This window comes from Ostrea edulis, chromosome 9 (assembly GCF_947568905.1).
Source record: "Ostrea edulis chromosome 9, xbOstEdul1.1, whole genome shotgun sequence".
In the NCBI taxonomy this organism is placed as follows: domain Eukaryota; kingdom Metazoa; phylum Mollusca; class Bivalvia; order Ostreida; family Ostreidae; genus Ostrea; species Ostrea edulis.
In genome coordinates this window covers 61,345,300-61,366,926 of record NC_079172.1, presented here as the reverse complement: position 1 = coordinate 61,366,926, position 21,627 = coordinate 61,345,300, and the positions used below count along the sequence as shown (strand labels likewise).

At 37.3% G+C, this 21,627-nt stretch overlaps 2 protein-coding genes and 1 non-coding gene across 7 annotated transcripts in view; 2 read left to right on the top strand and 1 right to left on the bottom strand.

Moving 5' to 3' along the window:
- The first annotated feature begins 1,645 nt into the window (after positions 1 to 1,645).
- On the top strand, positions 1,646 to 2,614 carry LOC125647152 (uncharacterized). Its single transcript, XM_048873837.2, has one exon. The coding sequence runs from the start codon at positions 1,646 to 1,648 to the stop codon at positions 2,612 to 2,614; it is 969 nt and encodes a 322-aa protein (XP_048729794.2).
- Positions 2,615 to 8,868: 6,254 nt separating this feature from the next.
- Positions 8,869 to 21,627, bottom strand: part of LOC130050249 (uncharacterized) — a 30,188-nt gene continuing 17,429 nt past the window's right edge. Inside the window, exons 6-12 of one of the 5 annotated variants that reach the window (XM_056149816.1) lie at positions 21,237 to 21,410; positions 20,276 to 20,388; positions 19,841 to 20,003; positions 15,845 to 15,956; positions 13,889 to 13,923; positions 12,993 to 13,141; positions 8,869 to 10,317 (exon numbers count right to left, since the gene is read on the bottom strand). In XM_056149816.1, coding sequence (XP_056005791.1) covers positions 10,063 to 10,317; positions 12,993 to 13,141; positions 13,889 to 13,923; positions 15,845 to 15,956; positions 19,841 to 20,003; positions 20,276 to 20,388; positions 21,237 to 21,410 — 1,001 coding nt within the window. In that variant the 3' untranslated portion in view covers positions 8,869 to 10,062. Of the gene's footprint in view, positions 10,341 to 12,780; positions 13,142 to 13,888; positions 13,924 to 15,844; positions 15,957 to 19,828; positions 20,004 to 20,275; positions 20,389 to 21,236; positions 21,411 to 21,627 lie in introns of all 5 variants that reach the window. The other 4 variants (XM_056149815.1, XM_056149819.1, XM_056149817.1 and 1 more) reach the window with 4 other exon arrangements.
- Trnaa-cgc (transfer RNA alanine (anticodon CGC)) lies at positions 12,010 to 12,081 on the top strand. The gene has a single exon. It is a non-coding gene; the product is annotated as a tRNA-Ala (tRNA).

Genomic DNA, 21,627 nt, shown 5'->3' with positions numbered 1-21,627 from the left:
TATGTTGATGATGCATTGATGTCTCGACCTACTCCTGCTGAAGTAATTGATTTGATGAGGCGTACTCAGAAGGTACTGAATGATGAGGGTAAAATTCGGTTACACAAGATTGTGTCAAACGTACAAGATGTGGTAGATGCATTCCCTGCAGCTGACTTGGGAAAGGATGTACAGGATTTTTCGATTGGTGAAGATGATGATTTGGTTCAGCACAGCCTTGGATTGGCCTGGAATCTGAGATCTGACTGTTTCATCTTCCAGAAGCCAGATGGGGGCGTCTCTTTCACTCGCCGTGGAATCCTCTCCAGGGTCAACAGTATCTTTGACCCCATTGGTTTTCTGTCTCCACTGACAATCTGTGGAAAGATGATTCTTCGTGAGATGTGTACGATAAGTTCAAGCTGGGATGATCCCTTACCAGAAGAGTACCGAGAGCGATGGGAGAGTTGGAGTAGGTCACTGGACCAGTTAAGCAGTCTACAGATTCCCCGAATGTTTGTTCCACAATCGCTGAGCATAGCACCTGACCCACAAGTGCTGATATTCTCTGATGCATCTGAAGCAGCGATTGCAGCAGCAGCTTACCTGAAGGTCAAGCACCACATTGGCTATATCATGGGGAAGTCAAAACTCGCTCCTCTGGCAGGACATATTATTCCTCGTCTGGAACTATGTGGAGCTGTATTGGCAACAGAGATAGGAGAGTTTGTCTCAGACCATCTTAATATCCCGACGTCCTCTATTAGATATTTCACAGATAGCAAGGTCGTACTGGGATACATCAGGAACAGAACCAGACGTTTTTACACGTATGTGAGCAATAGAATTGCTTGTATTCATGCCGTATCAACCCCTAGCCAGTGGAGGTATGTACCCACTCACCTGAATCCAGCAGATGCAGCAACTAGGGGATCAGTTTCTGACGTAGGGAATTCTTTGGATACTTGGCTCGTTGGACCAGTGCAGTTATGTTTAGGGGACCTAGCGGAATGTGAACCAGATGTGGACTATCCACTCATCAACCCTGATGATGACAAGGATATTCGACCAGAAGTGAGTGCCTTTAAGGCAGATCTATTAAGCAACCCAACTCCTATTGAGGATCGTTTCACAAAATTCTCAACATGGGACAGTCTTGTGTCTGCATTGTCTATTCTCCGCCATGTGTCTGCCTCCTACAGAGGTTCGATTGATTGCACTAGTTGGCACTTGTGTAACAAGACTAAATGTGAATCTGCACTCAAAGACACTGAAGACTTCATCCTTAGATGTGTACAAGCTCAGGCTTTTAGGGGTGAACTTGAAGCAATCAAGGGGAAATGTGACCTACCTAAGGACAGTCGTATTCAGCACCTATCCCCATACATTGATAATGTAGGCTTGCTGAGGATTGGAGGCCATCTGAACAACCTGAAGAGTACTGGACTTGCATCACTTAATCCAGTTATAGTTCCTAGGGGACATGTGGCAACTCTACTTGTACGTTTCTTCCATAACAAAGGGTTTCCACCAGGGTAGAACAATCACTGAAGGTGCCGTACGTTCTCATGGCTTCTGGATCCTTGGAGGAAAGAGACTTATTTCTTCCATCATTTACGCATGTGTTGTTTGTCGGAAACTGCGTAGAAGGCCCCAGGAACAGAAGATGGCAGATCTTCCGGTGGATCGGCTCACCCCAGGACCCCCCTTTTCGTCTGTGGGACTTGATGTATTTGGCCCATGGCCAGTACTTACCAGGAAGACACGTGGTGGGTCTGCTCAGAGCAAGAGATGGGCTGTCCTATTTACTTGTTTAACTACACGTGCAGTCCACATTGAAGTGATAGAGGACATGTCCAGCTCATGTTTCATTAATGCCCTACGACGCTTTGTAGCATTGCGTGGACCAGTGAAGCTCATCCGATCAGATAAGGGCACTAATTTCATTGGAGCTGTGAATGACCTTCATGTGAATGCAATTAACGTTGAAGATAATGAAGTTCAGACCTACCTTAAGAACAACAGAGCAACATGGTTGTTTAATGCCCCCCATGCATCACATATGGGAGGTGTTTGGGAGCGGGCTATAGGAAGTGCTCGGAGGATCCTAGACTCGATGTTACTGCAAGAAGTACCTAAAGAACTTACACACGAGGTGTTGGTTACACTTATGGCCGAGGTATGCACCATCCTCAATTCTCGTCCAATAACAGCACTTGATGCGGACCCATCATCTCCTATGGTATTGAGCCCAAACATTTTACTGACCCAGAAGCAGGGGGAAATTGGAACATTTTCAGACCATTTGAGCATCAAGGATATGTACTCTGCAAGTTGGAAGCATGTACAGGTGTTATCCGACATGTTTTGGAAAAAGTGGCGCACCACCTACTTGGACAGTTTACAGAAGAGACATAAATGGTGTACAAGTAAGCAGAATCTGAAGACAGGGGATGTTGTCCTGTTACGTGAGAAAAATGTTCATAGGAATCTGAGGCCAATGGGGATAGTGGAGCGCCCAATTGAGAGCAATGACAAAATGGTTCGTAAATCTGTCATTCGTGTCGCCAAGGATGGAAAGGTGACAACTTATACTCGACCCATTTTGGAGATGATTCTTCTGTTAGACCAATGATTGTCTGTGTTGTGAGTCAGTTTCATTATAGTTAGACTACAAATTGTCATTGTAAATAAGTTATTAGTTATATCTATGATATAAGACGGGGAGTGTTGTGTTCACGAATTGGTTGAAGTACGACTTGTTTAATATGTAGCCTGATATTTGCGGGTTTACGGTTTTGGTTTATTTAGTACAATTACTATCCATGCTGGCGCAGGATGCCGCGCTCATTTGCAGCAACAGTTTTTCCATGATTGTCCATTATCCGGCCGAGAGCACACTGTAAGCATTTATAAATGATTTATTTGAATTTGTATAATGATTTTGTAGTATGTGTCATTCGCTTTTTTGTGCAGTTAGGTTGTGTATGTCAACTCGTTTCTATAAATAGAAGATTCTAGTTCACGGTGTATAATTTCACATTGGTACATGTGTGTAGTTTACTATATGTGATCTCCTTACTATTAATTCAACATTACAAGTATCCTACATGTGTTTGCTTGGAATTCAGATGTTTGTTAAGTCAAATAGTTGGCAATATTGTTTTAAATGTAAATTTGATGCATGTATGTAGAATTCATTGTCTAGTATCAGTTGATTTTATGTACATGTTTGTTTGTTTGTATCTTGTAGCTTTTCACCACATTCCTCAATAAACTTGGAAACATACAACTGAGTTTGATTGTGTGGTTAGCTGCAACGCAGTGACAATTAACAATAATAGCTTTCATTCATATGTCGATTTGATATATCCCCGTGAGCTCGAAATAAAGGACACCATAGAGTCGTCCACTTCTGTTTCATACTTAGATATTTTATTGAAAGTAGACATTAACGGCAAACTGACAACTCAACAGTATGACAAACGGGATAATTTCAGCTTCTCCATCGTCAACTTCCCATTTTTATGTAGCAATATTCCATTATCACCTGCATATGGTGTTTATATATCTCAACTGATTCGATATGCAAGAGCTTGTTCTGCGTATAGTCAGTTTTTAAATCGAGGTAAACTACTGACAAACAAGTTGATAGTACAGGGGTTTCAACAGTCTCGATTGAAGTCAGCATTTCCCAAATTCTATGGTCGTTATAACGATCTAGTTCGTCAAAACAATATCGCATTGGGTCAAATGCTGTCTGACGTGTTTCATACCGATTGTTAAGCCGTTCTTGGCACACTGATTTTAACTGTGGATAACTCCGTTTACCTGATCAGGATATAGGGCTCGCGGCGGGTGTGACCGGTCAACAGGGGATGCTTACTCCTCCTAGGCACCTGATCCCACCTCTGGTGTGTCCAGGGGTCCGTGTTTGCACAATTATCTATTTTGTATTGCTTATAGGAGTTATGAGATTGATCACTGTACGTTATCTTCACCTTACAGTAGATTTTGGTCATTAAAAGTGAAAAACAAAATTTTGGAGAAAATCTTGAATCAGTCCCTTTAATGCATATTTCGTAATATTCAATCGGTATATACCCTTATCTGCATCGAATTTATATCATAGCGGTAATGATTTACAAAGAGGTAAGGCTATACCGGATGTTGCCTAACATTGGAGGTTATTCTTAGTTTTGATTTCCCTTGAAAATCGTGTATATGCCGAGATACAAAAGATGTGTTATCATAATTTGTGTAGGTTTAACGTTATCTAAAACGTGAGGACCCGATAATTTGAGACAAACACGGTCAAATAAACATATGAGAGTTTTTCATATATCTTTATATATATATATATATATATATATATATATATATATATATATCGTGCCACACCTGCTGTAGCCTAGGTCACGGAAGCCGTTTGACTACACTGCATTGACAAACATGTAGGTACGGAAGCATATAAGGGCCGCGGAAGTATCTTTTATTAGTTTGTTATAAATTACTAATTTGTTATAACAAAATATTAATTTGTTATAACAAAATATGAATTTGTTATAACAAAATATTAATTTTTTATAACAAATTTAACAGATTATTAATGCCGTATTTACTACAAGAGATCATAATAAACATGCAATCGTGAATTTTCTTTTCATAATCTCCACATACCAAAGGTCTACGTCAAAAGATAGCTATGGCCTGGACAAACTTAGTATGAGGAGCGGAAGAAGAATTCACACTAAAACAGTATGTCCCCTTTCTGGGAAGGGGGGGGGTGTAATTATTAAGCAATATTTTTAAAGAAAGAATGTGAAATACTATCGGTACAAAAACTTTTCAATCAATAACATGCATATATTTTCAAAATGGGTTTCCTGCTAACTGAAAGTTATTTGCTCAATATCAGATCTAGCATCATGTACTAGAAGGCTTTATAAGTTACAATAATTCACAATATTAACTAAAGTGGCAATAAAGCAAAACAAGAGGTTCATGGACCTTAAAGATCGCCCGAGTCTGAGCTAATCTGCTAAAGCTAAATATCATATGAATAGAATTTACATTATATGTAGCTTAGATATGCAACCAGGAAAAATAGTATCGATTTCATAGCCTTTTGCAGTAGTGATACTTTTAACTAATGCTCAGATTACCAATACAGCATGTGGGACTCTTGCTAAATTAACGATTTTAAATAGGAATTTAGTAACTTGAAATAACAAATTGATAATTTGTTATAACAAATAATAATTAATAATAAACACAAAACTCGAATAACATGACCGGTATCTCTTGCGGAGCATAAAAAAGAATAGAAGGCACCTACAAGGTGTTAACGACCAGATTTACTACTAGAACTGAATGTGATGTTTCGTATAGGATCCCGTGGGGATCCGGGTTAGACTAGGTCCTAAGTACCCTTTGCTTGTCGTAAGAGGCGACTAAATGAGGTGGTGCTTCGGATGAGACCGCAAATACTGAGGTCCCGTGTCACAGCAGGTGTGGCACGATAAAGATCTCTCCCTGCTCAAAGGTCATAAGCACCGAGTATAGGCCTAAATTTTGCAGCCCTTCACCGGCAATGGTGACGTCTCCATACGAGTGAAATATTCTTGAAAGGGATGTTAAACAATATTTTATCAATCCATCGTGTAAGACCATAATAAGACGATTGACAGATATAAACGTTTGATTTCAAAGAAAACAAGTTTCTCAAAAGAAGCCGTTTTTGCCCACAAAGAATACAATGGACAGTGGTAATCAGAGGCCATTCATCATATCTAGTGATAAAACAAAGATTGTGCTGGGAAATAATAAGGAATACGTATGGAGGAAAGCAGACGAGAGATTTAGACCCAAGTGCCTTGGTTTGCGTGGTGACAGAGAGACATGTAGAGCCTCCGTCATGTTTTGGGGCTGTATCTTGTCATGGAGTAAGAACCTTGAAAGCTGTTGATGGGAATATGAACAGAGAAGTGTTTCATGAGAATTGTTAGGCCGTTCTTGGTACACTGATTTTGACTACGGATAACTCCGTTTACCTGATCAAGATATAGGGCTCATGGCGGGTGTGACCGGTCGACAGGGGATGCTTACTCCTCCTAGGCACCTGATCCCATCTCTGGTATACCCAGGGGTCCTTGTTTGCCCAACTCTATTTTGTATTGCTTACAGGAGTTGTGAGATTTATCACTGATTGTTATCTTCGCCTTTCATATTGAAGTTTTGAACGAATGTCTTTGGTTTGTTGCAAATCGTTGCGCTTGCGTTTTTGAAGAGGATAATGCACTGTGTCATGTTTCATTTAGATCGAATGAATGGAAACAAAACATGTTATAGAAACACTACCCCCCCCCCCCCTACAAACACAGAGAGAGAGCCCATACCTTAACATTATAGAAATTGTATGGAAAGTGTTTAAAGTTCGAGAGCAAAGGCAAGAAAACGACATCAGAAATGCGGAAGACCTGAAACATGTTGTTCAAGAGTAATCTCCCTTTGAAGGAGAATAGGTACTGACTGTATTGCGTTCTTGGGGACATATTAAGAAATATTAACCAAACAAGTATGCAACATTTAATTGATAAAAACAAAACAACAAACTTTTAATGGTTGGTTTCTGTGACTTCATCTACACTCTATACAGTACTATGTTTGAGGCCCGTGACTTCATCTACACTCAACACATCAATATAAGTATGAGGCCCGTGACTTCATCTACACTCTATACAGTACTAAGTATGAAGCATGTGACTTTCTCTAAACGCTATACAGTACTAAGTATGAAGTCTGTGACTTCATCTACACCCTATACAGTGCGAAGTATGAAGCCTGTGACTTCCTTTACATCCTTTAGATTAACATGTTAAGAAGTCCATCACTTCATCTACTCTATATACAGTACAACATGTAGGTATGAGGTCCGTGAGTTCATTTGTACCCTATAGAAAACTTAGTATTAGGCTCTCGACGTCATTTTCACCGTTTACTAAGTACGACGCCCGCGACTTCATCTACATCATACTGAATGTAAGGTGAAGATAACGAACAGACTTAATCTACATCATACTGAATGTAAGGTGAAGATAACGAACAGACTTCATCTACATCATACTGAATGTAAGGTGAAGATAACGAACAGACTTCATCTACATCATACTGAATGTAAGGTGAAGATAACGAACAGACTTCATCTACATCATATTGAATGTAAGGTGAAGATAACGAACATACTTCATCTACATCATATTGAATGTAAGGTGAAGATAACGAACAGACTTCATCTACATCATATTGAATGTAAGGTGAAGATAACGAACAGACTTCATCTACATCATATTGAATGTAAGGTGAAGATAACGAACAGACTTCATCTACATCCTACGAAGTATGATGCTCATGACTTCATAAACACCCTATAACTATGGAGCTCGTGACATCAAGATTTACATCTTATGAGGTGCGTGACTTAATCTATAGACTATACAGTACTTAGCATGAGGCCCCTAACTTCATATACACCCCATACAGTATGAGGCCCGAGACTTCATCTATATCCTATAGATGTAAATCAGATATTGATTGATTGTATCTTGTTTAACGCCCCTCTTGAGAATATTTCACTTATATGGAGACGTCACCACTGCCGGTGAAGGGCTGCAAAATTTAGGCCTATGCTCGGCGCTTAAATTGCCTTTGAACAAGGAGGGATCTTTCTCGTGCCACACCTGCTGTGACACGGTACCTCGGTTTTTGTGGTCTCATCCGAAGGACCGCGCCAATTATTCGCCTCTTACTACAAACAAAGGGTACTGAGGAGCTATTCTAACTAGAACCCCTAAGGGATTAGGTGTTAATGAAAATGATTCAAGATATTTCTTTACATAGACATATCATAGAAATATCTAAAAGGAACCCAAATCTATTTTAAACATACTTTATTATATATAATATACATGTAATAGAATTAGGCAGACATGCCCTGAGGTACAAGATCATTGTATTTTCTTATTTTAAAAGAAAATTGCTACAAATCTAAGATATATATGAAGAATAGCTATAAGTACATATAAATAAAAAGTACTAAACACAGGAATATATAATCATGATTTAGATGCATGTATTTAATAAATTTCATTGTTTTTAGAAAATACATGAGGTAATGACCTACATCGCCTATTGCCAGCATAAAGTATGCTGGCATACAGCATCGCAGATCATATCCCATTTATTTTTATATTACACATTTCATTGCTATGGTAATTCCTAGCCGTTGAATATTGGTACTATATTTATCAAGATTCATACGCACGTAGTTCATATTCATGAGGAAATGGCTATCATTTCAATTGATAAGCAAAAGCATTGGAAATGTAAATGACCTTTTAACAGGTTGGGAACACTTCCCCTATAGCGAGATATTCTCGCTAAAACGCGATTATCCCTCTCTAGCGAGAATAAATATATTCCGTACAACCGAGAAAAACACCCGCGGAGTACATCTCTTCGTGATTCACGTGAAAAGAAGAAAAAGTGCTAAAATGTCTGATACTTCTGCAAATATATGAATCAAAACAAAAACACTCACGATGTGTATTGAATATCAGACTGCTTCCCTCTTACCCAGCAACTTTGATATGCAATTTCATGACTATGTTGTCAATTTCATAGAAACAATTCGCATCATGTTGAGTGCGTGTCGCACTTATTCAGCGTTGCACGGGATTTGCCATTATTTTCAATAAAGACGCCAAAACACCTGTTTATGATAATGTTTATTTCTCGTTAAAGAGGGATAATCGCATTTTAGCGAGAATATCTCGCTATAGGGGAAGTGTTCCCAACTAGCTGCAATAATGTAGCCCTCTCTGATTTTTTTTTTTTTTTTTTTTTTTTTTTTTTTTTTTTTTTTTAGGGAGAGGGCTACAACTCCTTAGGATCTCCGTAATGGTGCAAATGCGGGAGTGATTCACTCCCGCAACATTTGCGCTCATTCTAAACATTTCCTGACTTTCTTTACGTAAATAAAATGATATTCTATGTTTCTTAGTCAATATATAAATTTACAACCTGCAACTTAAGATTTGTGAGGCTCTATTCTACCGTTTTCAACAATTTCGATAAATTCCAATTTCTCGATTCATACTTGTGCGCCATGTTTGATGTACTGAAGTTTCAACTTCCGATTGTCAAGTCATTTGCATATGCCATATAAGGTAGTATTTACATCAATGGACAAGTATGGAGGCGAAAGCTATTTCGTCGGTATTGAAAAGGTTTGAATTTAATATCAAGTTAAAAACCGAACAGCAGAGTGTAAATTCTTTCTGCAACAATATGATTTTCCTTTCTTTGTCGAAGTGGCTCGAGTAACTACATTTTCACGCTGATTGTCAATGTTTAGGTTTTTCATTAGATCCACCTACGAGATCTCGTGATAACAAGCATGGCGGAGCAGACGACGAATTTTGCATGCTGTACATTGTATTTAATGAAAAACACCTTTATTAGACATACCCGAGCACAAAGTTGGTACTCCTTTTGGTGTTAACAACATTTGGGACTAATACACAGAGTTTATTATCGGTTATTCATAAAATTATTTTGCACCATTACGGAGATCCTATGGAATTGTAGTCCTATCCCGAAAACGTCAGAATTAAAAAAAATTGGATAGGGCTACATTATTGCAGCTAGTTCCCAACCTGTTTAATGACGTTCCAAAATATATACAACAAAGAAACACAACTCTTGCTAGAGAGTAAATATGGAGATGACGGACAATATGATAAAAAAAGAAATCAATCCGACTTATAAAGTTAGTTAAATTCTTTTAAAAAATCTCCGAAAAGAGGGTTAACGACTTACATGCAGGTCAACCTATATGCGAGTATACGTGTATATGGTAGTTATTTTCATTACAGGTATATTCCATGTGAAGATAATATCAAATCAATGGAATCAGGAATTGTGAAGGTAAATGTAATCCTAAATGAAACAAAAATGACCATCGAAAATTCGCATTGGATTTCCTCTGTCAAAAGTTATTATTGTAGATCTAATTAACGGTAATTATGCTGAGCAAAGGTATATATATATATATATATATATATATATATATATATATATATATATATGTATGTATGTATGTGTGTGTGTGTGTGTGTGTGTGTGTGTGTGTGTGTGTGTGTATACATTATGTATATATATTTTTTTTATGGCGGTAACTGCTCTTATGTCTGCCCCATCAGTAGATCTGGTGATGACTGCTACTCCACATGTGACTGTCTGCTGATGAGATTTGTAATCCCGCATCTGGATGTGTTTCTATATACAACAGGTAGATTTCTCTATAAACATATGTATACATTTATATAATAGAGCTAAATATATACATGTAGTAGAAGTTTTTATTAGGTAAATTTCACTATGAGCTATACAACAGATAGAATTCCCTATAAGTTATACAACATATTTCCCCAGGAGTTATACAACAGGTAGATTTACCCATGAGTTATACAACAGATAGATTTCCCTATAAGTTATACAACATATTTCCCCAGGAGTTATACAACATATTTCCCCAGGAGTTATACAACAGGTAGATTTCCCCATGAGTTATACAACAGGTAGATTTCCCCATGAGTTATACAACAGATAGATTTCCCTATAAGTTATACAACATATTTCCCCAGGAGTTATACAACAGGTAGATTTCCCCAGGAGTTATACAACAGGTAGATTTCCCCATGAGTTATACAACAGGTAGATTTCCCCATGAGTTATACAACAGATAGATTTCCCTATAAGTTATACAACATATTTCCCCAGGAGTTATACAACAGGTAGATTTCCCCAGGAGTTATACAACATATTTCCCCAGGAGTTATACAACAGGTAGATTTCCCCATGAGTTATACAACAGGTAGATTTCCCCATGAGTTATACAACAGGTAGATTTCCCCATGAGTTATACAACAGGTAGATTTCCCCATGAGTTATACAACAGGTAGATTTACCCATGAGTTATACAACAGGTAGATTTCCTTATGAATTATATGTGAGTTATAGAGCAGATTTCTCCACGAGGTATACAACAGGTAGATTTTCGTAGTTTCATATTATGTAGAATTTCCCTGTGACTTATAAAGCGGATTTCTCCATGAGCATTGAAACAGGTAGATTTCCCTTGAGTTATATAAAAGGTAGATTTCACATTATCCTATCAATTACAATTAGCATAGTACATAGTATTTCCTTTTTCACCAAATATACATTACTTTTAAGTTGTTTTTGAAGACCGAAACAACTAAACATTGTCTTTCCCACAATATTTCTTTGAATAATAAAAGCACAAGTCTGTACGTTCAAAGATTAGAAAGAGTTGATAGTTTCCCTTGCGTCATTCGTCTGTTAGATATGCTTCAGATTCCTCAGATTTCCAAGAAGCCCCCAACCCCACAATAATCGTCGGAACACATTTACGATGTCGATGCTGGTGTCCTCGGCCACGTTAATTTTCTTCAGTATACTATGTGATTCTATCCTGATACGGTATTAAACAATACTTCCATTTATTTCGTGTGAAATTGCTATTTCTACACATGTCTTCAAATTTTGTTTTTCATAAAACTTTTTTTGTTTTTGTTTTTTGAGATAGAAGGAAAGAGTATACAAACGTGAATACAGTGAGTAAGATGTGATTTAAATTCCTAATTCAATATCTTGTGTGATCATTTATCCTGAATATCACTTTGTTTACGCACACATACACTTTAGTTGCTTTCTGTTGGAATTCCCATGGGCATGAGTTGTTCTCCTTTATCAGCTGACCTGTTTTATTATCTTACAAGCATAATTTATTCAAAAGCTTTTTAAAGTCAGGAATAGGTGAACGATATGATCGATTAATTGAATATTGTTTAACATCCCTCTCGAGAATATTTCACTCATGTGGAGAAGTCACCACTGCCGGTGAAGGGCTGTAAAATTTAGGCCTATGCTCGGTGCTTATGAACCGCCGCGGTGGCCGAGAGGTTAGAGCGTTCGCCCCGCATGCGGAAGGCCGGGGTTCGAATCCCGGCCGCGGCAGACCTAAGTCGTTAAAACAGGTAGTTCCATCACCAAACGCTCGGCATAAGGTGGGAATGTCACGGGTCCTCGGAGATGACATTAAAAACAGATGCCCGTGTTACAGTAGGTGTGGCACGCTAAAGAACCCTCACTGTTCAATGACCATATGCGCCGAGAATAGGCCTAAATTTGAAGCTCTTCATCGGTCTTAGTGACGTCTCCATATGCGTGAAAAATAAATCAATCGGCGTTTATGGCCTTTGAACAGGGAGGGATCTCCATCGTGCCACACCTGTTTTGACACGGGACCTCGGTTATTGCGGTCTCATCCGAAGGACCGCCCCATTTATCGCCTTCTTCGACAAGCAAGGGGTACTGAGGAGCTATTCTAACCCGCATTCCCACGGGATCAGGATATTTTAATACTAAAATTTAGTTTATATTTTAAAAATGTATATTATATAAATAATAAAATGTCTTTCTTCGTTGTTTTTTCAGGTGATAAGGTAGCAATCTTAGCGGGGAATTTTTTTCATAACCCACTAACGCGGGTTATGAATTTTTTTGCAGTGCTTGAAAACATTTTATCATATAAATGTTGCAATATCAAAATGTTTATTTGTATTTGGTTCAAGAGAGCTGCACTGTAAATGTAGCCAGGTAAAGAGGTAAAGGATAACGGTAAAAGTTAAAACCAGAGAGAGATCTATGCTTTACCTTCATTTCCTCTGATTGTAATTTTATTTCAATTGTCAGATACGAGTTTGTGAAGATGATGTGATAATATCATCATAACCTTCAGATGACTGACTACCGGTTGTGTTTTCAGATGACTGACTACCGGTTGTGTTTTCTTTGGCAGTCTTTACAGTAGGTGTTAAATAATCATCTGATCCTCCACTTTTATCGCTGACGCTGGTATCGTATACCTGGCTGTGTAAGGATACACTCTTCCGTTCCTCCGCTTTGTCATACTGAACATCCCCATACAGGTGACAAGATCGTTCTCTGATGGTAAGGTACGCATTGAAATCTGGATTGTGTTCCGCTGTCTCCGACATCTCGTTGTTTTTTGTTTCTAAACGGTAGTTAGAATTGATAACACTCTTCATTCATTTATATGATAATTCTCCAAATATGCAATGTTAAACGATATTGCAAAATTTTATATCTTTCAAATAAAATGTTATAAACTTTATCTATTTTAAAGACTTTTTTACGAACGGTGTAACTTCAATTCAATTATTTTGCAATTTCATAAAACCTTGCATTGTGTTTTTATATATATCTTAGTTTTGTTTGAATTTACTTTATTTACGGGCAAAATTGTGAAATTGTGTGAGAATAGGTACATCTTGCTGATGTGTAATATTTTGTATGACATCGCATCAGTCACAGGTTCTAAAATGTTTTATTGACCATCATATCATCAATAATTGGTTTGGAATTTATTTTCAGCAAATTTGGAGCGCGAGTTTTTGGATACTCTAAAAAAAAAAACCGTGAAATATTTTACACAATACGAAACACTGGATAATAGAGTAACAGATGGTTATGCCATAATGCCAAAAAAAAAAAAATGGGATCATGACGTCATAAAAATAGATGGGTGACTTTTAATGTCATTGATGATTTTTGGGTCCATTATCTGTAATCAACGAGTTTTGAAATTTTGGAAAATCTCGGAGATGAATTACTAATTTCGTGATACGACATTAGACTTTTCGTCTACCATACTTGATATTGTATCCTATTGCTTATGAATTAACGACAAGAATTGCTACAGTAACTTTTATTTCTAAAACAAAAACATTAAGATACTTACTCGTAGCTGTTTTTGTCCCCCTTTTCGCGTATCGTCTACAGAAAAATATAGTGAAAATAAATACAATGTTATTACAAAACTTATTGCCATGTTTAATCACATTCCAGAAACGCAGAGCAAAAATATTAAATTCCTAGAATCTTTGTTAGAATATATCGACATTTGATGTGTGTCACTTTTACAACTTCTCCTTCCATGACAGGCGAAGATAACGAACAGTGATCAATCTCACAACTCCTATATCAAGGCGAAGATAACGAACAGTGATAAATCTCACAACTCCTATATAAAGGTGAAGATAACGAACAGTGATAAATCTCACAACTCCTATATAAAGGTGAAGATAACGAACAGTGATAAATCTCACAACTCCTATATCAAGGCGAAGATAACGAACAGTGATAAATCTCACAACTCCTATATCAAGGCGAAGATAACGAACAGTGATAAATCTCACAACTCCTATAAGCAATACAAAAGAGAGAGTTGGACCCCTGGACACACCAGAGATGAGACCAGGTGCCTAGGAGGAGTAAGCATCCCCTGTCAACCGGTCACACTCGCCGCAAGCCCATTAATTTTAATATAATTATAGACATTTTGTTTGTTATCAGCTTTTGTAGTTTAGTTGTAGTGTTGCTTTCCTTTTCTATTTATGCAAATATTTTATCGTCCTGAGGAAGGGACAAATCGTCCCAAAAATTTGACAATTCACTGTTGTTCGTTTCATTGATTATTTTTAGTGCTTTTTATCATAGGTGAAGGTAACGAACAGTGATCAATAAGCAATACAAAATAGAAGGTTGGGCAAACACGGACCACTGGATATACCAGAGGTGGGATCAGGTGCCCAGGAAGAGTAAGCATCCACTATCGACCGGTCATACCCGCCGCGAGCCCTATATTTTGATAAGGCAAACGGAGTTATCTGCAGTCAAAATCAGTGTGCCAAAAACGGCTTAACAATCGGTATGAAACGTGTCAGCCAGCATTTGACCCAATGATAGGTTGTATTGGGAAACTAGATCGTTATGACGACCATAGAATTTGCGAAATGCTGACTTTAAACGAGACTGTTTGAACCCCTGCACTATCAACTTATTTGTCAGTAGCCTGCTTCGATTTAAAAACTGGCCATAAGCAGAACAAGCTCTTGCATATCGAATCAGTTGAGAGATATAAACACCATATGCAGGTGATAATGCAATATTGCTACATAAATATGGGAAGTTGACGATGGAGAAGCTGGAATTATCACGTTGGTCGTATGAATGCATAAGAAATTCAAATTATCTTTTGACTTTTGTTAAACAAAACATTTAGTATTACAATCTCACAATGTAACAAGATATGCTTGTGAAACACTTATGTCCCTGAATTGCAACGAAGTTGAAAATGACCAAGTTTTACAAAAGTATGTCAAACCTCAAGGCCAAAATCATGAAGCCAAACACTTTGATAACAAAGAAGGATTTTATTACAAGAATGACACATGGAATATGAAAGCCACATCCATTCAAAAGTTATGACCAAGGTTAAAGTTTCCAAAAGTAGGTCAATGGTTTAAGGTCATGAGGTACTTACTGTACACCAAATGTTACCTGAAGAAAGATCTTTTCAAGAGAAATGTACATGTAGAATATAAAAGCTATGTAAGTAACCATATAAAAGTCATAACTTATGTTAAAGTTTTTCAAAAGCAGGCCAAACCCCAAAATGAAGGTCAAAATATTTGATACCAAATAAAAGGTCCTGTCACAATGACCACACATGTGAAATACGAAAACCCTATCATTATCTATTCGAAACTTATATTAAAGTTTTTGCAGACAAACAGACGGACAAACCAAACATTATATATCCCCTAATGTCCGATTACCGGACATAAAAGGTATACTAAAACAGACACAGACATATTGGGACACTACGGTTGATATTATAACATAATTTTATTACCTTACTATAAAGCATATACAGGAAATGCTCAGCGTAACCACTAAAACCAGTGAGGTTACTAGGACAATGATAACAACGTTGAACACCATTAATGGCACTGTGTCTTGAGTATCTAAAGAAATAAACAAATCAGTTAAGTGAGATATTGCTTGAATACACTGATCCACAGCCGCAGTATACACTCTCTGGAATATGTGACCATATTTAATGGAACAGACGGGTATAAACTGCAGCAATGTAAAATGTGGCGGATTTAGAGCCCGCCTTTTGTGGCCAAAATTAAAAAAACAAGAGATGTTTGTAAAACACATATGCCCCCATGGTGCAAAATTGAAAAGGGTTATACATACACATCATTTAATTGATAGTAGTATCATCAATTCAAAATATTGAGCAGGCAATATCTTCCTATGTCAAGAGTGAATTTACCATGTGACCTAAAAATCAATAGGAGTCATCTACTCCTTATGCTGTACCAGTGTACCAAGTTTGGTGGCAATCAAGCAAATAATTCTTATAATATAGGAGACAGCATATTACTATGTCCAGTTCAACAATTGACTTTTGACCTCACAATCAATATGGCTCATCTTCTCCTGAAGATGAACCAGTGTACTAAGTTTGATGTCTGTCAAGCAAAAGGGTTATCAAGATATTGAGTGGACAGTATATTACTATGTTCAGTTTGACCTTTGACCATGTGACCTCAAAATCAATAGGAGTAATCTCCTCCTAAATATACACCACTGTACTAAGTTTGATGTCTTCAAGCAAAGGGTTCTCAAGATATTGAGCGGACAGTATATTCCTATGTCCAGGTTGACCCTTGACCTTTGACCATAGGGGTCATTTTCTCTTAAATACGTACCAGTGTACCAAGTTTGATGTCTGTCAAGCAAAGGGTTCTCAAGACATTGAGCAGACAGTATATTCCAATGTCCAGTTTGACCCTTGACCTTTGATCATGTGACCTCAAAATCAATAGGGATCATCGTCTCCTGAAGTTGTACCAGTGTAACAAGTTTGATGTCTGTCAAGCAAAGGGTTCTCAAGATATTGAACGGACAGTATATTCCAATGTCCAGTTTGACCCTTGACCTTTGACCATGTGACCTCAAAATCAATAGGGGTCATTTTCTTCTGAAGATGTATTGGTGTGCCAAGTTTGATGTCTGTCAAGCAAAGGGTTCTCTAGACATTGAATGGTCAGTATATTCCTATGCCCAGTTTGACCCTTGACCTTTGACCTTATGACTTCAAAATCAATAGGGGTCATCTACTCCTTAGGATGTACTAGTGTGCTAAGTTTGATGTTTTTCAAGCAAAGGGTTCTCAAGATATTGAGCGGACATTATATTCCTATGTCCAGAGTAGATTGACCCTTGACCTTTGACCTTTTGACCTGAAAAACACTAGGTGTACTCTTCTACTCATAACCAACCCACATATGAAATATCATTATCATCAAGTGAATGGTTCTCAAGATATTGAGCGGACAACACATGGTCTACAGACCGACCGACAGTTGCAAAACAATATGCCCCCACTTTTTCAAGGGGGGGGGGGGGCATAAAAATAGTAGTACAGCAAAAGTATAAGACTGGACATACATACAAATAAATAATTTCACCCATGGTATTTTCAGATTCCAAACAAACTCCAAGGAAGAAGAAATTCATGTATGTACATAAATAAAATCAAGTATAAACACAAATGTCATTCGCCAGTAATCTCGTTTATTTCAACAATAGCAATATAATCTCTGACAATACCCAACCTCGTATGTACTTTTCGTCTCTGCTTTCTTACATAAACCCGGTAATTGTTTTCTGCCATTATGTTATCACATTGTCGTCTCGCTTTCATATGACACGATTGTTAAAATAATTATATCGCGGCTGCTATTTAAAAGCAAAGGTACAATAAATGACGTATGCACTTTTTGTGTACTTGACATCGCAGGATTTCCGGTTGTTTCAGAAAACAAGCTTATAGAGTTTTCACGTCTGCAATTCCAATTTGTGCGTCGCGGTTTTTGAATATCACAATAACCAAAATATAACAAATCTATAAATATTTGCAGTTGAAGTATATTCAAACCAAAATAATTTCTTTTTACAGATTTATATACTAGCGGGAAAAAGAAACTGCATTATAAAATTTAGTATAATTTTTCTATATTTATGGTTTATATTCATAAAATCTAACAATCGATAAAAGTGATGTTTTTGAACAATATCAGATAGTACCCGACTCAGATGCACGAACTTTTTCATGGTTAGTGAACACATGTTGTTTATTGAAGTGTTCGTACGCACGAGTTTTACTGGCCAATGCTATTTGGAGTAAGTGTAAAAGTTTTGTTTGGACACTATTCGTTAAGGAAAGCACTTTAGATTTGAAAAAAAAAAAATTACACTTCTGTCATGCCACGACTCAGCGAAAACCAACGTAATCGTGCTGTTGGGATGCTTCAAGCTGGAATGGCACAAAATATCGTAGCAGGACACTTTGGAGTTCATCGGAACACCATCAAGTCATTATGGAGATGTTTCAAACAATCTGGTAACACTCGGGATCGACCACGTTCTAGGCGTCCTCGTGTGACGTCGCGTCGACAGGACAACCACATTAGACTTGTGCACCTGAGAAATCGTTTCCAGACAGCAAGCTTGACTGTTCGTAGCATTCCTGGACTTCCACCAATCAGTCCAAGAACTGTGCGTAATCGTCTGCGCGAGCACAATATCAGATCAAGATGTCCAACAGTGCGCCCAATATTGCTTCAACGTCATCGTATCGCTAGACTAGCGTGGTACAGACGACATCTGCGATTCAGAATACAGGACTGGTCCAATATTCTGTTCACTGATGAATCCAGATTTCATTTGGATAGCAGTGACGGCCGTTGTAGGGTGTATCGTCGCGTTGGGGAGCGGTATCAGGACGCTTGTTTTGTGCAACGTTGACAATTCGGTGGAGGTAGCGTTATGGTGTAGGTGGAATAACAGCACGTGGAAGGACCCCTCTACAAATTGTCAATGGAAATCTCACCGGCATTCGCTATCGAGATGAAATTATTCAGCGCCATGTGATACTCTTCATACAGAGACAGCAAAATCACATCACTCTGCAGCAAGACAACGTATGGTCACATGTTACACGTGTAGTCAGGGACTTTTTGGTTCAACATAATGTCGATGTCTTGCCTTGGCCAACAATTTTCCCGATTTATCACCGATCGAGCACGTCTGGGATGAAATAGAACGATGTTTCCGCCGTTTATCAAATCAAGCAGTGGCATTGGCTGATTTAGGCCAGGCTTTAACAACATCTGGAACAACATCCCTCAAGCATTTCTGAACTCTTTAATGGCATCAATGAGACGCCGTTGTCAAGCATGCATGAATGCAAATGGTGGTCCCACGCGTTATTAGCTTTGTTAATTCAAGTTCGAATAGCAGTGTCTTTCGAGTGTGCTGAAATTGACGTTATTCGACGCTAACATTAATGGATTATGAAATGTTGTAACGAATACATTTGTTAACAGTATTTCAAAATATAAAATTTGTTCATTGTTATTTTTTAAATTATTTTTTCATATATTAAATAATGCACAGTTTCTTTCTTCCACTAGAATATTTTCATTTGATAGCTAAAAACTTATAACGTATTGCTTTTATACATTGTATCTTACACACTGCCATTACGGGGAATAATTTCATATACAATTATTGTAAATCAATAATATCTTATTAATACTGAATAAAAGTAAACCTATCAATAACAGCAATTAAGACAAATTTAATTGAAATATCATTTTATTTTTACTCTCAACTTTTATATGTTATCAGTAAGGAATTATTGTAACAAAAAACATCAGAAAATATTTTATTTTTTATTTCCCGATATACACTTTCTAATAGATCGACCATCGATAATGAGAATTCTCCGCCAGAGGCACATATACCCCTGCTGACCTACTTGTTTTGCTACCTCTGTTTTCGAGGGAAACGGAACCAGGTGGTGGGCTTGAGGAACCGTCTGGTTGTGGAGAGCCACCACGTGTTATATCTGAGAATGAGAACGTTCTTGTCTCCCTTGTTGTCTCTGTTTCCGGTGTCAGGGCAGTAGTTGCTGTTTCATCTGAATAAGGGACCTGTGGTACGATAAAATTGTTATCGTAATAAAAACAATCCCATGAATTAATCAGAATATTTTCAAAAAATGACCAAGTTTAACAAATGCTGTCACAAAATTTAAAAGTGAACATTTTGATTTCGAGATTTACATGGAAAATGATCAGTGTACATACAAAATGTTGAATCTGTATTAATATTTTGATTCCTCCTTGCACAGAGATTTTTTTTTTCCAAAACAGGAAATCTTGTAATGTTGGTATGTATATTGTCAAATCATGGACATATTTACCCTACACATCACCCTTTTCGCCACACCACATTGACTTTTGCTCTGGTATTGGCAGCTCCCGTTTGTGTTACAACTCTGACATTTCTGTACTTCAGCAACGTTTACATTGTTACCTTCAAATGTTTTGGATAATCGTATAGAAAAGTCTACAGCAGTTTTCTACACAGTTGATTAGAATTTTCCTAATTGCATTAGTTCGTTAGTCTACTGCATGGGTATTTTCTGCATAGAATACATTGTATATTCTGTTTTGGAAAAAATTGCAAACACTTTTGGAAGGAAAATGATATGCCCCTGAATTTATAACGTCATGGTTATTTCAGATGGAACATGAACCATATATGTCTCAAACATCCTTAACGAGCTTTAGTTGTGATAGACAATCAGCGATGCAAATGCAGCAATTTTTCGTGTTACAAGTAACGTGCAAGCTAATCTTTTTCTGAGGCGTTCAGGATGTCCAGATGGTTAAAAGGCTAATATGGGTACATCCATTAAAACATGAACTTAAGTATTTCACCGCCATAAGAGCTACATGTACAACTACTACGCTTGGAAAGCTGTGGTATCATTTTTTTTTAAACAAAACTATTTCATAAAGTCTTGTCTAGCCTGTTTGATAATTTTGAAAATACCTAGTAAAATTAGCTGCGCTTAAATTTCACCATATCCTAGTTATAAATGATATCGTTGTAGAAGCCTTTCTCAATAGTTTAATTCTTGTACCACAATATGATGGATTTGGTTAACGTTGTGATATGCTTTAGTACTCTGAAATTATCATTTTAGAGGGGGATAAATTTTAGTTGATTACTTGAATTCATATCCGTATAAAATTGATTGACTATAGAACAAAAAACCACAACTCTTCGCTACTCTCTAAGCTTCTAGAAACCATGAGATAGCTAATTTAAATGTCAATTTAATATTGGAGGGTGTAACAAAGATTAGAACTTCTCACCTTTGTCCTGTCTCGTGTAGAACTGTCTTTTATATCCGATCCAGTATGACGTTTTAGTGACGCGAGGAAGTTGAGTTAAAAACAAACAAGACAACTGCATGGCGTAAATAGAGGTAATATTCAAACAGCCTTCATACGCCTGTTTCCATGCAGATAGTCCCGTAAGATCTGTAGCTAAAACAATGCAATAAACTTAACTTCTTTTATTCTCCGTCTAATTATTGAACCTTATTTAGAAATATATGTATTGCATAACAATAATAGATATAATATCATTTCAGTTCAATTCTTCATTCACTCAAAACTAAATCACAGAAGTCTGATTATGTGATCTATAATATTCAAGTGCGCAAGTCTGGTGAAGATCAATTCAATATTCAGCAACAGAGGT

Bases quoted from the DNA above. Each gene is read 5' to 3' on its own strand.
- LOC125647152 (XM_048873837.2), top strand. From the start codon at position 1,646: ATGGCAGATCTTCCGGTGGATCGGCTCACCCCAGGACCCCCCTTTTCG.